At 30.4% G+C, this 17,775-nt stretch overlaps 1 protein-coding gene and 1 long non-coding RNA gene across 3 annotated transcripts; one reads left to right on the top strand and one right to left on the bottom strand.

Moving 5' to 3' along the window:
- The first annotated feature begins 5,686 nt into the window (after positions 1-5,686).
- Positions 5,687-7,522, top strand: LOC146722466 (dynein light chain roadblock-type 2-like). 2 transcript variants are annotated; one of them, XM_085484728.1, is made up of 4 exons: positions 5,687-6,071; positions 6,286-6,442; positions 6,570-6,904; positions 6,978-7,522. In XM_085484728.1, exons 3-4 carry the CDS (start codon positions 6,847-6,849, stop codon positions 7,187-7,189), a joined length of 270 nt encoding a protein of 89 aa, XP_085340854.1. In that variant the 5' UTR covers positions 5,687-6,071; positions 6,286-6,442; positions 6,570-6,846; the 3' UTR covers positions 7,190-7,522. The 2 variants fall into 2 exon arrangements, with proteins under 2 accessions (XP_085340854.1, XP_085340853.1); XM_085484727.1 differs by having other exon boundaries at positions 5,687-6,442.
- A 3,678-nt stretch (positions 7,523-11,200) lies between these two features.
- Positions 11,201-13,975, bottom strand: LOC146722465 (uncharacterized). Its single transcript, XR_014925166.1, has 2 exons — positions 13,874-13,975; positions 11,201-12,022 (listed from the first exon to the last, which is right to left on the bottom strand). It is a non-coding gene; the product is annotated as an uncharacterized LOC146722465 (long non-coding RNA).
- Positions 13,976-17,775: the final 3,800 nt, after the last annotated feature.

Here is a 17,775-nt window from a genome sequence, read left to right as displayed (position 1 = left end):
TAACTACGATGTTTGTAACGATGATTTATATTATAATTCGTATAAACATATAATTAATCATCTGTCATAAATAAAGACGCTAAGGAAAAAAGAGTTTAATAACATAGGATTACATAGAATGATCTCGCGCTACTGCATAAAATTGTAAAGATCTAATACTTATCTAGTATATAATAATAATAAATTGTCTGATAATGCTTTATAAATTTCAAGGTCCGAGCAAAATACAAGTCTCATAGAAAATTTGTAAAATCTTGAGAATAATTTTTTATATATAATTATATATAAATAATTGTCAGAAAGAAATATTTTTATCGGCTCTTATATTAAGAATATAAATATGATGTTTTTAAATCGGCCAACAGAGCCAAAGCATGAAAAATTAATTATTCGGAACTGTATCTCTTAGTTTGAGATCACTAAGTTCCATATATAAATTAATCTCGAAACTTACATACAGAGAAATAGGCGCGAAAAGTAAAAGTGAAAGACGCGGGTTCAATTCCCGCTTCAGCGACTTTTCGGACCTATATTTTTCGCGCCTATTTCTCCATATGTAAGTTTCGAGATTAATTTTTGTATATGGAACTTATTGTTAGTGAGAGAGATCTCAAACCAAGAGATACAATTTTGAATAATTAATTTTTCGTGCTTTGACTCTGTTGGCCGATTTAAAAACATCATATTTGTATAAATAATTGTATAATTATACATATAATCGTAAAATTATATGTGAAATATGTCTATTTTTATACATAGTTATATAAAAATTATAAGGGTTCATATATAATCATGTCAAATTGTATATAAAACATATATATTTATATATAAGAAGCACTTTTATCTAATTATGTATGAACATATTTCATATATAATTTTGCGATTATATGTATAATTTTATATATTTGTACATAATTTTATATTGTTATATATATAAAAATATTTTCCCGGAACTGCATATGAATTCGAGATAGACGTCGCAAATAATTATTTGTATATTTTTGGGGAAAAACTTTAAAGGCAAAAATTAGATCAATTCTTAATATTATCAAAATGGTTTATCGGGATGCACTCATAACGTTTGCAACAAGTTTCCGGTGTACTTACATTGTATGTTGCTTCTTTTTCGCATATTTCAAAAAAAAAATAAGTTTCAATTCACGATAGCTTGAGGAAAAGCACATTGGCTTAAATGTTGACGTGACTAGCTAAATTGCTATTCGTGAGAAATTGCATTTTCCAGACCAACATGCAAGTAAGGTCGGCGCACACGAATTAATATACGGGGTGTTCCGATAATGCCGTATTTTTCCATTAGACTAATGGACACAGTGTAGTAATTATCTCAAGGAATAAACATGAAATTATTTCGTCAATTTGATGTCAAGAATAATAAATCCGGTTTTTTTATCAAATTTAATAGCTTTCGATATTCAAGACAGTTTGTGTGTGCATTAAAATTTTTTTGACATTAAAAAAGTAGTTTCTTATAAAATAATTGCGCAATTACATTTCATTCTTGATATTTAAATTTATTATAATTCATAGAATGATAAGAAAAATAAAACTGTTCAATTTTTTGAATAGTGTGCAATTCTGTATATTTCTTATTTATTAATAATAATTATAATATTTGTACATTTAATAATATATAAATATATTATATATATTATATATATATAAAATTTTATATATTATATATTAATATTAACATTATTAAATAAATAATTAATATTATTAAATATTATAAAAAATTATTATTAAATTAATTTAACAAAAAAATAAAAATTAACAAAATATAAAATTTTACTCGTTGAAAAATTATTATCTAAGAAAGGAACAACTACAAGCAAACGCGATATAGTTTCGAGACACCCTGTGCATAGACACATAGCCGCAGGAGGACAAACTCGAATACACATATTAGAGATGTAACATAGTAGCAGCTATTTGTAATCTTTGTTGCCAAGCAAAGTATAATCTTAACGTATGGCACGTAACGTGCCGTGTTGTGTAAACCGTGAAAAAACTAGACACGCATCTAGTTAATTTCAAGGCAGAAGATAAATTAATGACGTGGGAAGTACATTTCCGACTGCAATATAGTAAACGATAATCAGCACGTCGATGCACGATGCACGATGATTGACAGAAAATACCACCGACGTCGACGAGCAGTGTTGCATTTTGCGAAATTACGAGCAGATTGATAATAATTTTGAGAATCTGACAATCTGACAGTATTTGGTAGAAAACAGCAAAAATCAAGCACTTTTAGATATTTAATATTTGATGCACAATTTTGATATTAAAACATTTTTACATAGATATAGACAGATAAAATCTGTGCAATCCGAATAAAAATGATGAGTCGTTTTAATATCTTTGATAGAAGCTCGATTTTAATATCTTTCGGTTTTATCTTGAACTTTAAACACTTATAAAGCACATTTTTTTGGTCATAATTTCGTTTTATAAAAATATATTTAAAAATTATATCAAAGTATCTTCAACTGTTTTCTCTTTTTCTATCATACTTACATATTTATAATTTTTTATAACTTTTGTAAACATAATTTTATCATTTTTTTCTTTTTTGTTTTCGTTTTTCGCTCGTGAACTCTTTATAATATTTTCCTTTTTATTTTAACATAAATTATATTTTAACTCAATTATTAAATTATTTAATCTTATCATCCTGTTTAAAAAATTTAGATTTAACTGCAATTTTATCGATTTTTTGTTTCGATGAAAATCTTCTACAAACCTACCACTTTTTAATACGCAAATATCAATTTTCCAAAGATTTCTGTCAGTCTAAAAGCTTGTTTCAAAGATTGCAGCATCCTTCGAGAATGTTTTATCTCACCGGCTACTTATTCGCACAAATACAAATCTGAAGAGATCCCACAGTTGTCCGGTTATTCTGATTCTTTCTTAAACGTAATCGCATGTCGTCGCGTGATTTTTACTTGTATCTTGTGTTAGATGTAATGCGTCAAATACACGAAAGGTGTTTATCCCCTATTCATATAAAGCAATTTTTCCATAAAACATGCTTGCCCGTGCATTGAAATTTCTGGTGATTTTTTCACCGGTGATTGAAAACAACACAGTAGGAAAATTTGTGTTGTCTTGTTAAAAACGATCCCCGTTAAAACTTTTGTGTTAATATATATATTTAGCACATTCGTGTGTTAATTTAAGATATTGCTGTTGTGTTAAGGGCATGTTACCATTGTTCTGTTTTACCGACTTTAAGTTAGGTTAGGTTCACTTTTTCTTGAATATACAGATTGAAAAATCTTCCACAAAAGTATTATTCTTCTGTATTATTCTTTCATGTTATCTCTATTGGGAGCGCCATATTTTGTGCACAAATAAACTGCAGAACTTTCGTATTAAATAAGTATTGTTATGAGCTGATGCAAGAGGCCGATAAAAAACTGTAATTTTTTAACTTTTATTATTTTTTATACGAAATTACAGCGCTTCCCGTTCATTATTATCAGTACTTTAATTGTAAGGATTTTTCAATTTGTATTGCCAATAAAAAGAAAAGCCCTTGAATTCAAAGTCGATAAAACAGTCATGGTCAGCAACCCTTTAAGTAAACTTAAATGTGAAATTATTAAAACAACTGAAAAAAGATGTAAAAATAATACATTGTGCATCTATTTTTTATTTTACACAATAAATATGTTTTCGTTGATTAATGACAAGATTTATCTATTAAATTTTACATACAAAACTATTGATCTTTTATTTTATAAATACTATATAACAAATCTTTCCACTTCACAGTAGAAAGATTTGCATTATATAGTATATAATAGATATCACATGTTTCAAATCATATCACGGTTAACAGAAGTTTTAATTTAACATAATATATGTTATCTATTAAATACTATATACCACAAATCTTTCCACTTCAATCCAAGTGGAATTTCCACTTCAATCCACTTCCAATTCAAGTGGAACGATTTGTGTTAAATAGTATATAATAGATGTCACATGTTTCAAATCGTATCACGGTCTACAGAAAATTTCCATCCATTTGGATCTATAGTCGCGCACGTGTCATTGTAAATTCTTATTAAGATCGATAAAAAGCGAGACAATCAAGGAGATAATGACACTTTAACATTGCAGATTGCAACCATCTTTCTCTTTTCACGATCTCTGATTACAGCACGATCGTTCTACGTGCATATGTGCATTGTGACCTTTAAACGATTGCGTGGGGAAGACAAAAGAGCAGGCGGCCACCGTAAAGATACTCGCGTGAGGTCACGAGAGGACTCTTCAGCTATCGTTTCCGCGCACGCAATCGCGGCACGCAAAGGAAGGGCGCGAGAAGAATTGCCCTCTTGCTCCCTTCGGGAGCGAGTCTTCGTCTTGGTGCGCTCCCGACGCGGCTTAACGAAGTAGCGTTTATCAAATATCCCTCGCGAGAGAGAGGGAACAAAATGGAGGGTGGCGAAGAATTTGCGGGAGAGGAATTTTTCTCGCTCAAAATCGCACACGCGAGCGACCATAAATGTCCGGGGGCTCTTTATTCTCTCTTCTTCTCGTTTCTGACGAGTATGGGGAAAAAAGAAAGCTAGATGAGTTGCATGAAAACGCCACGAGGAGACAAAGGATGGTGATAGGAAGATGAGGAAATTGTATATGACAGCTTGAATGATTGTTCGCTAACGAGCGTCGTTTTATGGTAATCATTGCAAATCGATACTTTATCCTTGATTATCTCTTATGCATACATGGCGTCGATAAAATCACCGACTGGGTCTGTCGACTTGTCACACCGACTGTAATTTTTTAGCGGATTATCAGGACGTCGGTATTCGTCGGCAAGACGTCGGTAAGAAACCTCAAGAAGATACCGAAGCTTCCTCGAAAGGATCCTGGTTTGACGGGTCGAGCAACAGCTGGTGGTTGACGTCACGTTAGTTAGGTGGCAGGAAAGAGGTGATTTAAACCCGGTGCGCTCCTCGATTTAAACAAATTATTCAATTTAATCGAAGAAATCCCATTATTTATATTTGCAATTAAATAGAGCCTAAAATATGGTAATTCCTGGATCCATATCTTCGGGTAATAAGAAATTTCTTCGGAAAATTAGGAGGGCAATTAAAATCAATAATTAATAAAATCAAATCTATCAGTAGATCTATTTGTAAAGTACTATCAATGACAATCTAATGCTTTAAAAATAAAAAAAATAAGAAGATATAATAAGATATATAGGTACACTACTTTAAAAAAAAAGGAAACACTTTTCACACCTTAAAAATTAGACTACTTTCAAACCGCTGTCTCGGCGAATAAATTAAAAAACAATTTTCAAGCTTAAAGTTTAAACTTTAACACGCTATCGGTGATTTAACAAATTTTTTCTTTTCCTTATTCTGCGGTTTGAAAAAAAGAAGGTATTGCTTTAATCTTTAAAATTACATATTTTTGACATTCTGTAGCTGCATAAAAAAATTTTCTTCAATTTCAACAGCAGTTTGAAAATAGTCTAATTTTCATTCTTTATTTTTTTAAGTAGTGTATAATAATATATATATTTTTTATACATTATTTAAATACAAATCAAGAGACACGGTAGTGTCTCGCGACCAGTTAAGGGCGTAGCCGAGACACCGTGTATCTTAACGCGAGTCGGACATTTGAGTCTTTATAATATTTCGAATTCTCAATAACGGCTGAAGCAATCGAGTTTATACTAGACTTAATCGATAGATTGAGTTTGAATTATATAATAAAAGTGTCTTTATTTCTGCTCTACGTGATTTGTAAGCAGAGATATATAATTGCAAAGTCGAAATATGAAAAATTTCTTTTAAGAAACGTCCCCGTCATCATCATTATTATTATCATCATCATCGACCACGCAAACATAGTAGTATCGTGCTACACGTATTCACACGTATACAACACATGCGCACACATATATCACACGTACACAACACATGAATAGATGCATGTATTGGAAATGTCCATCTCGCACGTTTTACAACAGACGGCGATAGTTGCCCTCCGCTATATTGACAGCGTGCGGGGTTAGATATTTTCAATTTCAATTTTTACATTCAATTTTAATGTTATTATTTGCAAATTTATTGTCATAATAATTTATGTGCAAGTTTACAGTCTGTGATACAAAATCAGATATTTTGCTATTATTTCAATAATATTTCAATTATATAAATGCCTATGTATGAGTATGCATATATTTTTAATAATTTTCTTAATTAGCTTCTATATTTTTTTCAGTTGTACATCAAGCAGGTAGCATTATCAGCTCACTTGTGAGCATGGGTTGGACAATGGCTAGTTATCATCGCAGCATTCGATTAGCTTAACAAGATAAATCTAATATCAGTGCTATAGGAACTATTTTACAATTTTTTCTGGCATTTTCTTATTGCAGGTACATATATATCCAATAATTAATATACAAAATTAAATATTATTCATCACACACTTTGTATCAAAATAATATATTTTTTTAAATTTATTTTAAATTTATTTAATCATTTTTATCATTGTGATTGTAGTGGCAAGGATCTTATTGCTCAGTGTCATTGCAAGCATCTGGCCTATATATACCATAATATATTGTGTAATACATTGGCTAAGTATGACAATATAGATTTTGATAGATTCCCATGGAATATTGGAATTTTGTCGGACTTGCAGTCATCCACCACATATGCAGCCTACAATTAAAGAACGCATTTATTCCATATGATTTGCTTCCGTTATTGGAATATTTAAAATAAAAATTTTATTAATAAATTTCGATGAAATAATTTATAAGAGGTTGAAGAAACTATGAAACAAATTCAGTGTCATAAAAGGGTAGTTGGAACAATAGTGGTGAATGCAGAAGGTATTACATGAGATCATTGACATGATTTACTTGTAGTTGTAAACAAAAATTTATAAAATTATATTTGTTTTAGGTATTCCTATAAAGTCAACATTAGATAATACGACAACAGTTCAATACGCAGGTTTGATAAGTCAATTGTCAGATAAAGCTCGTTCTGTCGTACGTGACTTGAATCCAACAAATGATTTAACTTTCTTGCGCATACGTAGCAAAAAACATAAAATTATGATGGCACCAGATAAAGAATTCATATTAATAGTAGTACAAAATCCAGTTGATTGATATTTAAAAGAAACAAAAATATATTTCAAAGTTAAGATTTATTTTTTTGGTTGTTAATTTAATCTGTATGCTACATTGGATGTTAATATCTATTCAATTAAATAAAGAAAAATAAAAGAATAAAGCTTAAAAATTATACAAAATGCAGTATTTAATTACTAATTTAACAAATTATGAACTTTTAGAGTTTTTAAATAGTGCTTTCTTCTTTGGTAACAATATTATATTTTTAAGTTTGATAATTATGAAAATATGTATATATAGTAATTCATGGCATGTTTATTTTTGTATTTAATACAATTATAAATGTACATTTCTCATCAATAAAATATCACAGTATCTTTTTTATAATTTAATTTTAATATTGAGATTGTTTTTATTCAGTGGAAAAAAATGTGTAGTTGGTCCCTATTAATTATACATACATATAAGAGTGTCGCACAAATAATTCTATGCAGTCTTTTTAAGATAATATAAAAATACTTATAAATATAATCAATTAAAATACATATAATCAAAATTGTATGTATTAAAATTCAATAGCATATAAAAAAGATTTTTTAAAATTATATATATATAATAAAAATCCAACATTTTATATATATATATATATATATATATATATAAATATAAATATATATTTATTTATTGTATATCATAAATATATATTTATTTATTTATATTTACCTATCTTTTTTTTATATATATGGTAGAAATACAATGTATGAGTTATTTTATTTTGCAAAATTTTTGAAAGTTAAACTATTAATTACAATGAAATTATTTCATATAATACCGAGATTCTTTTCATAATAAAGATTAAGAGAGAGTTAGATTTTATCATAAGATTTATAAAAGTCATAAGATAAGGTTAATTGCATATTGTATAGTTTATCTCTCATTTTTTAAAGTAAATAAATATCAAAGTTACATTGCTTGAACTGGTGCGTTTGAAGTATGTTGTCTTTTTGAGGGATGCAAGACAATATAGTACAAAAGCATTGCTGTAATTCCCAAGAAAAAGGAAATGATACAAATAATAAAGATTATATTAAAGTACTAAGCCTCTTTAACTGCAGGAGGACAAGCATATTGCCATAATAAATTTGCTGCAATATTTTCAAAAAAGCAGATAACATTGAAAGATAGATGTTTTCAAAATGTTTTGCTATCTACAGCATTGAGATATATAAAAATGTGCACTATGCCAATAACGGAAGCAAATAATATGGAATAAATGCGTTCTTTAATTGTAGGCTGCATATGTGGTGGATGACTGCAAGTCCGACAAAATTCCAATATTCCATGGGAATCTATCAAAATCCATATTGTCATACTTAGCCAATGTATTACACAATATATTATGATATACAGGCCAGATGCTTGCAATGACACTGAGCAATAAAATCCTTGCCACTACAATCACAATGATAAAAATGATTAAATAAATTTAAAATAAATTTTTAAAAATATATTATTTTGATACAAATTGTGTGATGAATAATATTTAATTTTGTATATTAATTATTGGATATATATGTACCTAAAATAAGAAAATGCCAGAAAAATTGAATTTGCTTATTTATTTAAAGATGCTTATCATATACAAAAATGAATGATATAATCTCTAAAAACTCACCTTTAAAAAAAGGTAAAAAAAGGCGACCAGTTAAGGGCACGCCATTAACAAAAATTATCCATTGCAAACCCATGTACAATAGAATTGTATGAAAAATTATCGATTATAAACCCATGTACAATCGTAACAAAAGTAATGAAATAAAAAAAAAATTGCGCCAAGTGAAAGTAGAAACTTGTACCAGTGGAAAATTAAAGTTGCAGACATATATAGAGTCGTATAATGAATCAATAAAAATTTAAATTTGCAAATGTAGAATTGTACCATAAAAAAACTTATCTTATAAAAAAAAAGATAAACAAGATGCCAAGTCCATGCGTCATGTGAAAAAGTGTTAAACAAAAAAGTATTTTTAAGTAAAAAAATCTATCAATTGACAAAAATTTATGTTCTAAAATTAATATCTCTACAAAAAGTAATGTCCAATTATTGCGCGAATAAATAAACATTTTTATAAAAAATTAAAATTTAAAAACTTATGCAAATTTAAAATTAATATAAAATAAAAAGAAATAAAAAAATTTTAGTTAAAAAAACTGGGCGCGCTGCAATGAGTTTAAAAGTAACAATTTAATTTTAATATCATTAGAATATTATTTAGCAGCGCGCCCAGTTTTTTTAACTAAAATTTTTTTATTTCTTTTTATTTTATATTAATTTTAAATTTGCATAAGTTTTTAAATTTTAATTTTTTATAAAAATGTTTATTTATTCGCGCAATAATTGGACATTACTTTTTGTAGAGATATTAATTTTAGAACATAAATTTTTGTCAATTAATAGATTTTTTTACTTAAAAATACTTTTTTGTTTAACACTTTTTCACATGACGCATGGACTTGGCATCTTGTTTATCTTTTTTTTTATAAGATAAGTTTTTTTATGGTACAATTCTACATTTGCAAATTTAAATTTTTATTGATTCATTATACGACTCTATATATGTCTGCAACTTTAATTTTCCACTGGTACAAGTTTCTACTTTCACTTGGCGCAATTTTTTTTTTATTTCATTACTTTTGTTACGATTGTACATGGGTTTATAATCGATAATTTTTCATACAATTCTATTGTACATGGGTTTGCAATGGATAATTTTTGTTAATGGCGTGCCCTTAACTGGTCGCCTTTTTTTACCTTTTTTTAAAGGTGAGTTTTTAGAGATATGTATATACATGAAACAATAAAATATATAAGAAATTCCTTAAAATCAACTATCGAGACGCGATTTATAAACTTTGAACCCGCGAAATATGATGATTGATCTCGCGAATAAAATTTGACAGGTCGATGATTCGAAGTGCGATGATTAGCGCAAGATGACAGATACCTGCGCATCAGCGCAAAATGATTCGCAGAATACTTGGAGGGCTTTTACACACACATACACACACACACACACACACACACACACACACATATATATATATATATATATATATATACACGCGTCTGAATCGATTTTCAATTCCACCCGCAGCCATCGGCATCGCGTCCGCAGAAAAGACCGCCGGGCGCGAGAGATCATCTTTATTTCATTTCGGTACCGCCGAAATCATTTCGCCGATTGTGTCCTCTTCTCTCATCCCCGTGCATCCTCCTCAGCCACCCTTCGCGTCCCCCTGTTCGCGGCGCCGCGCGCGGGCGCCTCGGGCGCGGATTATACGGTATCGCGTCGGTCCGTCTCTCATGAATTAGGCATCGGACAAGTTAATGAAAGTTTTCCCAGGCAATTTCGTGTAATAATAGAGCAGACCGCCGCGCCTCTCGACGAGGATAGAAAACGGATGCGCGGCGTACGTATGTGTGTGTGCGCGTGAATATTCGCGAATATGTGTCCGGTATAATAATAAGAACTGATTGCGGAATCGATCAAGAGGACGGCTACCACCATATAGAAGCCCTAAGACTCACGCAAGATCTAAAAGAGCGTAATTATTTTTTAAACTAATTTTTATTTTATTACAGGTTTATGCTATTATATCTATTGTATATTAATATATTAGTTTATATATTAATGTATTAATATATTATATATTAATATATTATATATTAGTATATTATAATATATTATATATTAATATATTATAATATATTATATATTAATATATTATATATTAATATATTATAATATATGATATATTAATATATTATAATATATTATATATTAATATATTATAATATATTATATATTAATATATTAATTTGAACAATTATTAATTCTAATATTATATATTATTAAAATATAATATAAAACATATAAAATATAATATACTATAAAATCAAAATTATATTATATTTTAATATATTGAATTATATTATATCATGTTTATTAATTACATAAATAAAAACAATTTAATTAGAAAGCACGATTTCGCGGTTTGTCACTCGGATAACATTTCTTAATCGAAACTGACTAATCATATAGCAATTAAAATTCAGAAGTTAAAAAATCGCGTCTCATTTAAAATAAAACTCGCCGCAAAAAATCGAAAGAGAATTAATTACATAGATATATCCCCAACCTTCTTCTCCGCATAATTAATTAACGTTTTCTACTCGATAGTTGATATCATTGAATATCGACGCGTGTTAATTTTCTCTTATTGGGAAAAGAAGACCTGAGTAAATATTTTTCTTCGAAAAACTTTTACTTTTATTATTTCATCTGAATACTATTCTTAAATGACGGTCCGTCGTTAAATATCAAGAAAGCGGAACGACGTGCCGATCGAATACATCGGAAGGATATCATAAGTATACCTCTGATATATCACGTCCCGACTGACGGACGCATTTATGTCTGACGTCGCGCCGATGGATCAAGTGCGCCGGCATGCGTGATGCACGATGTTTAATGCATGCCGTTTCGCCGTTGCTCTACATCGAGGGGATGAGGGAGGACGAGGACGTAGAAAATTGAATCGGAAATTCCGATCGATATGCCGGGGTGGATGTTCGCTTATCTGCCGCTGCCTAGCTCTGGACCGCCCGAAAACACCCGGTATACCGTTGTTGCCTCCGAATAGAAACGACCGATTCCTTCGATCGATCCGTCTCCTCTGAAGAAGAGACACAACGTCGCGCATTCGATGACAAATCCACGTCTGATTCTCATATCCAAGCGATTTTTGATGAATCGCAGAAGCCCCTCATTTGGCCAACAGCGTTTGTTATTGGCAGTCGGAAAATTTCTTTAAGATTAATTAATAACATGTTTTTGATTACATTTCATTATGAGATTTCTATAAGAAAATTATATGTAGGGTGTGTTTAAATGAATGCGAAAAATTTTAAGAGATGATTCAAGGGAGGTTTCTATATAAATATATATTCTTAGATCCCTCTCTGAGGAATTACACTTTTCTAAGAAAAAGTAAAAATTAAGTTTTTATTTTTTTAAATATTTATTGGTGGAAAATAGGGCCAAGTTTCATTTTTTTAATTTGTCTATAATTTGAGAAAAAAAAAATAAAAGCTTGATATTTTTTGTAACTCCTCAGGAAGGACTATAAGAGTATATGTTTATATAAGAAACCGCTCTTAATTTTCGACAAAAAATCATCTCCTAAAATTTGTCGCATTTATTTAGATACTCTCTGTATATTAATAAAATAAATAAATACAATAAAAATAATTAAAATAATGGGACGCAGTATCACGATACAAATAATTAAAATAATGGATGCAATATCATGATTAAAAAAGACGAAGAAACAGCGGCAAAGAATCATCTCTTAAAATTTTCCGTACTTATTTAGATACACCCTGTATATTAATATAAAATAAATAAATATTATAAAAATAATTACAATTATGTGGACGCAATATCACGATAAAAAAAAGACGAAGAAATTTTTGACAAAAAATCATCCCCTTTTTCGCACTTATTTAGACACGTCCTGCATATTAATAAAATAAATAAATATAAAAATAATTAAAATAATCCGACGCAATATCACGATAAAAAAAGACGAAGAAATTTTTGACAAAGAATCATCCCCTTTTTCGCACTTATTTAGACACGTCCTGCATATTAATAAAATAAATAAGTATAATAAAAATAATTGAAATAATCCGACGCAATATCACGATAAAAAAAGACGAAGAAATTTTTGTCAAAGAATCATCCCCTTTTTCGCACTTATTTAGACACGTCCTGCATATTAATAAAATAAATAAATATAATAAAAATACTTGAAATAATCCGACGCAATATCACGATAAAAAAAAGACGAAGAAATTTTTGACAAAGAATCATCCCCTTTTTCGCACTTACTTAGACACGTTCTGCATATTAATAAAATAAATAAGTATAAAAATAATTAAAATAATCTGACGCAATATCACGATAAAAAAAGACGAAGAAATTTTTGACAAAAAATCATCCCCTTTTTCGCACTTATTTAGACACGTCCTGCATATTAATAAAATGAATAAATATAAAAATAATTAAAATAATCCGACGCAATATCGCGTTGAAAAAAGAACGAGGAAACAGCGAGGCGCAGTTTTTAACGATTTTTCGCGAGCCGCTAAAATCGTGCGGAGCAAAACAGACCGGCGAATGCAAATATTGCGCGCCTGTCCGAAATGTTCCGGCAACGAATAACGACCCGAGCAGAAGAGCCGTGTGTTTAAGCACGCATCGTAAACTCGAGGCGAGAGACACACGAATATATATATATATATATATATATATATATATATATATATATACGCAATGCCGCGATATATCTCATTGTCCGATTCTGACCTGTCCTGCTCTTTTCGTCTTTCCTCCGTTCTATGCACGTGGAGGAACAGTTTCGCCCGACGCGACGCTCCATATCTCTCCTTTTCTCGGGCTTATTGTAATGCGAGAGCTCCTCGCCTGGGCCTTCGGACCTTAGGTAGCGAGAAACCCTTCGGCGCGAAAGGGTTAGACTTCGCCCCGGAGGATTTATAAGGGAAAACACACGCAATATAAAACGGTAAACGCCGTTTCTTAACGATTCTTTAGTTTCGCTTCTGACAAGTTCTTATTGTTGCCGTTACAAACTGACCGCTCGCCTGCAGGTAGACACACCCATACGCAAAGATGCGAAGTTTTATCGAGCATCCCGGGACGTGACGGTTCTCTCCTGACGTATTATTGCAATGGGATTGTAAAGAATAACTGCGCGAATCTTAAGCAAACAGTGATAATACATCAGATAGTGCGAAAAGTGTACAAAAGTATGTTGAAAAAATAATACCTAATAGAGATATTTACATAGGATTATTAAGATAGATAAATAAGTGTTAAAAAGATTAGATAGAGGACTGTTCAGAAATTAGCTGACTTATTTAATTTTATGATATAGTCTGAAGAAAAATTCGCCGCAAAAAAATGAAGATAGAAGTCATTAAATGAGAGTTCATGGTTTGAAAAGCAAATCAAATGCAGTACTTATTTGTATGTCGCTTTTTGATTACTTTGCAAAATAATATGTACCCTTTCTCACTTGTTTAATCTATGTAATTTTTTGGAAGAAATTAAGCAATAAGATAGAGATAACATAAATAAAACATGTAGATAACCACAAAGAGTAAAAATAATAATTAAAATTATTAGATTATTTTACAAAATAGTATGTCTTATAACGCCGCGTGTTTTGCTAAAACAAAATATATATATATAACATGATATGATACATTATATGTATAAATGACGTAAAACGTTGAGGGTTAAGGCTGTGCCAATCTATCATTAATTATTCTGTTTGCTTAATGGATATTTGCAAAATAAACATTATTAATTATAAACAAAATAATCATACGAAAGCATAATTATAAACAACGTTATCGCATTCGACAGATTACATTTACTACATCAAAACATAACGCAACGCAAAATCTTTTATTGCTTATGTTGAAATTATACATGTTACAATAATTGCATTATATTTTTGTTTATAAATTATATTAAATTTAATTATAAAGTAATTATATTATTTATATATTTTTTATTATAAATTAGTAAACACAGAGAGTAATTATATGAAATATTTTTTTTATTTTTGATAAGATTTTTTTCTTATTCTTTTTTATTATCGTGTTTGTAATAAATTATAAAAAAATACGGAATTTTTTATATTTTTTCAATTATAATTTATCGTTGTTTTATTTCTTATAATTTCGAAGATCTTAATAAAAATGTGAAAAATTAAGTTCTTTTTAAAAAGATTTTTTTTCTATAAAATAAGTTATCTGTCAAAACAAAAAGTAACTATACAACTAAAATTTCAGATTTCTTTTAATTTTTATGTTATCGAGTTTTCTGTGCAAAGTGTTACATTCATCCAAAATAGAACTTTTTCATATAACATTATATTTGTATTACAAACACTTCATAAAAATTAGTTAATTAACTAATGCACATTAATGGATTAATTGCATCATGTATCATTAAAATAAACCATAATTTAAAAATATAAAAAATATTATATACATATATTTATATCATATATTTCTATTATAATGCTTATTACACAAGTTGAACTTTCAAATCTGATCTGAATCAGTTTCGATAGCCTTTTTAAGTAAAATATCGATCGAATACACAACTTTGAATTATAGTCTTGAGTCACGTCTCTAAATGCCTTTGTTCTGTTCTTAGACAAAATTCGTGAATTCAGATATTGCAATCTAAATTCCCAACGCACTTTGCGCACATAAATAATTGACAGAAAGCGCGTAAATAAAAGAGGAGGACTATCTTTTTTCGGGTTGCACCCCGTTTAAAAATAAGGAGGGAGAGAACCGGGTGAATATTTATAACAGAAAATACACGTAATAAAATAGCACCGCGACACCAATGCGCACGCAATAAAATCGGAGACAACCCTTTGGTGAAAGAGCGGCGCGCGCAGGGTGTTCTTTAACCCGTCTCTTTCTCGGTGCGATTTAAATATTATCTTGTACGGGGGATGGATTTAATGCATTTATAATTGTACACGGGAATGTTCAGGGCGGGCCCCGGGTCATCGGTCGGACATCACTGACCCTTCCAGCTGACCCCGGGGTCATCGTCCACCTCGGGCTTGTAATCTTTTTCCTTTTTTTCCTCCCTCTTTTCTAGCTTCTCCCTCTCGGACACTTCACTCGGAAACTGCCGAGTCGATCGACCGAAATCTAGGGCACGGGCCCTACCGGTTTTACCGTGCGTCCTTTTCGGGCCCTACGTTACGAAGGGTCCCTCGGCTTTCTCGATCGGGCCCTCGGGACCTCGCGCTTTAGTAACTCTTTTATATGTCTTGGGACACACAGTAACACTCGGATATTGTAATATTCAGATAAACAATCTAGACACAATTTTTATTCCATTTGTAGCATAAAATATTTAGATCCGGGCCTAAAAAGATGGATAAAAATTTTGTGAAAAATACTTGAGAATAGTTTGAGAAGATTTTTGTATAAAAAGTTATTCGACATCTTTGTTCATATTGTTTTAATGTTTGACAGATCAATAAATGATTTTCAAAAAGATTGAGAAATGAACCATTTGACACAATTATTGAGCTCGTGAGAAACGAAACAACCATCCATCCGGGCACACGTTGGAAACAATCCAAGCGTTTTAATTTCGGAAGACGTTGCAATATAACGGTTCCCGGTGAAATAGAATCGCGAGCCCCGGTCATCCTGGGTACTCTGACGTTTGTGTGTCCTGCTGCCGTCAGCAGTGGCTTCTTCAACGACGAACCCCTTCTCATTGCCCGAGAGGGCAACGACGGGGCCGATGGACACATGTATTACGAATGAATTTCCACATTCGTTCCCGGGCTTGACTGATAAAATTATATTCTTAGAATTCTGCTCCAGTGTCAGCTTGTCTACTGTCAAATCGCTAACTTTTTAGAATTTCAAATTCTGTCTAATCTTAGATGCAAGAATCACTTAAAGAAATAGATCCTGTGGTTAATCTAATTTTAATTACTGATGAAGTATTTCTTTTATTTTTGTAACATTTCGTTTCTCAGAAAGATTTTGTGTCAAAGGTTTACATTTAGGAAGAACAGTAAAATAAAGACAAAATTTTTTAAAGTACAAAATTTATTGCACTTATTTTTAATATTCTTCAGATAATCCAATTTTAGGGGATTCTAAACGGATCTGTTTTATTGATCGAGCGATTATTTCTTTTTAGATAGGTTATTGGCAGTTTGTACATACAAGATAAGACCAGGACGGATTTGGCATAAAGGAAAATAAGTGAATGTTTAGATATCAATTTGGAAACCTAGTAAACGAGAATAGCTTATCTTAAATTTTCGTGCATATGTATCTGTGCACACATAGCTATTCTCGTTTACTAGATTTTCAAATTGAAATCTAAACATTTACTTATATTCCTTTATCCAATACCAAATCCGCGCTGGTCTTATTTTGTATGTACAAACTGCCAATAAAAAGAATCGTTCGATAAAACAGATCCGTTCAGGACCCCCTTAAGGGCAATGTACACAGAAAAATGTAGGTTGAGTTATTCTCGCCTACTAGGCTTCCAAATTGATATCTAAACATTCATTTATATTCCTTTATCCAATGTCCAATTTGGTCTGGTCTAATTTCAGGCAAAAACCAATCCGTACAGCCAAAAAATAGATTCATAGTTTCTCTAACCTCACATTTTGTTGTTTAGGACCCCCTTAAGGGGAAAGTACACAGGAAAATGTAGGTTGAGTTATTCTCGCCTACTAGGCTTCCAAATTGATATCTAAACATTCATTTATATTCCTTTATCCAATGCCCAATTCGGTCTGGTCTAATTTCAGGCAAAAACCAATCCGTACAGCCAAAAAATAGATTCATAGTTTCTCTAACCTCACATTTTGTCGTTTAGGACCCCCTTAAGAGGAATGTACACAGGAAAATGTAGGTTGAGTTATTCTCGCCTACTAGGCTTCCAAATTGATATCTAAAC

Source organism: Nylanderia fulva, unplaced genomic scaffold, assembly GCF_048542155.1.
Source record: "Nylanderia fulva isolate GAGA-0341 unplaced genomic scaffold, ASM4854215v1 Scaffold31, whole genome shotgun sequence".
In the NCBI taxonomy this organism is placed as follows: Eukaryota; Metazoa; Arthropoda; class Insecta; order Hymenoptera; family Formicidae; genus Nylanderia; species Nylanderia fulva.
Note: the sequence above shows the minus strand (reverse complement) of the source record. Positions and strands in the feature narration are given on the sequence as shown.

What these genes read in the sequence shown, in the direction of transcription:
- LOC146722466 (XM_085484728.1), top strand. Translation starts at nt 6,847, where the DNA reads ATGAAACAAATTCAGTGTCATAAAAGGGTAGTTGGAACAATAGTGGTG. An exon ending in AATAGTGGTGAATGCAGAAG is followed by an intron (nt 6,905 to 6,977) that starts GTATTACATGAG and finishes TATTTGTTTTAG; the next exon opens with GTATTCCTATAAAGTCAACA.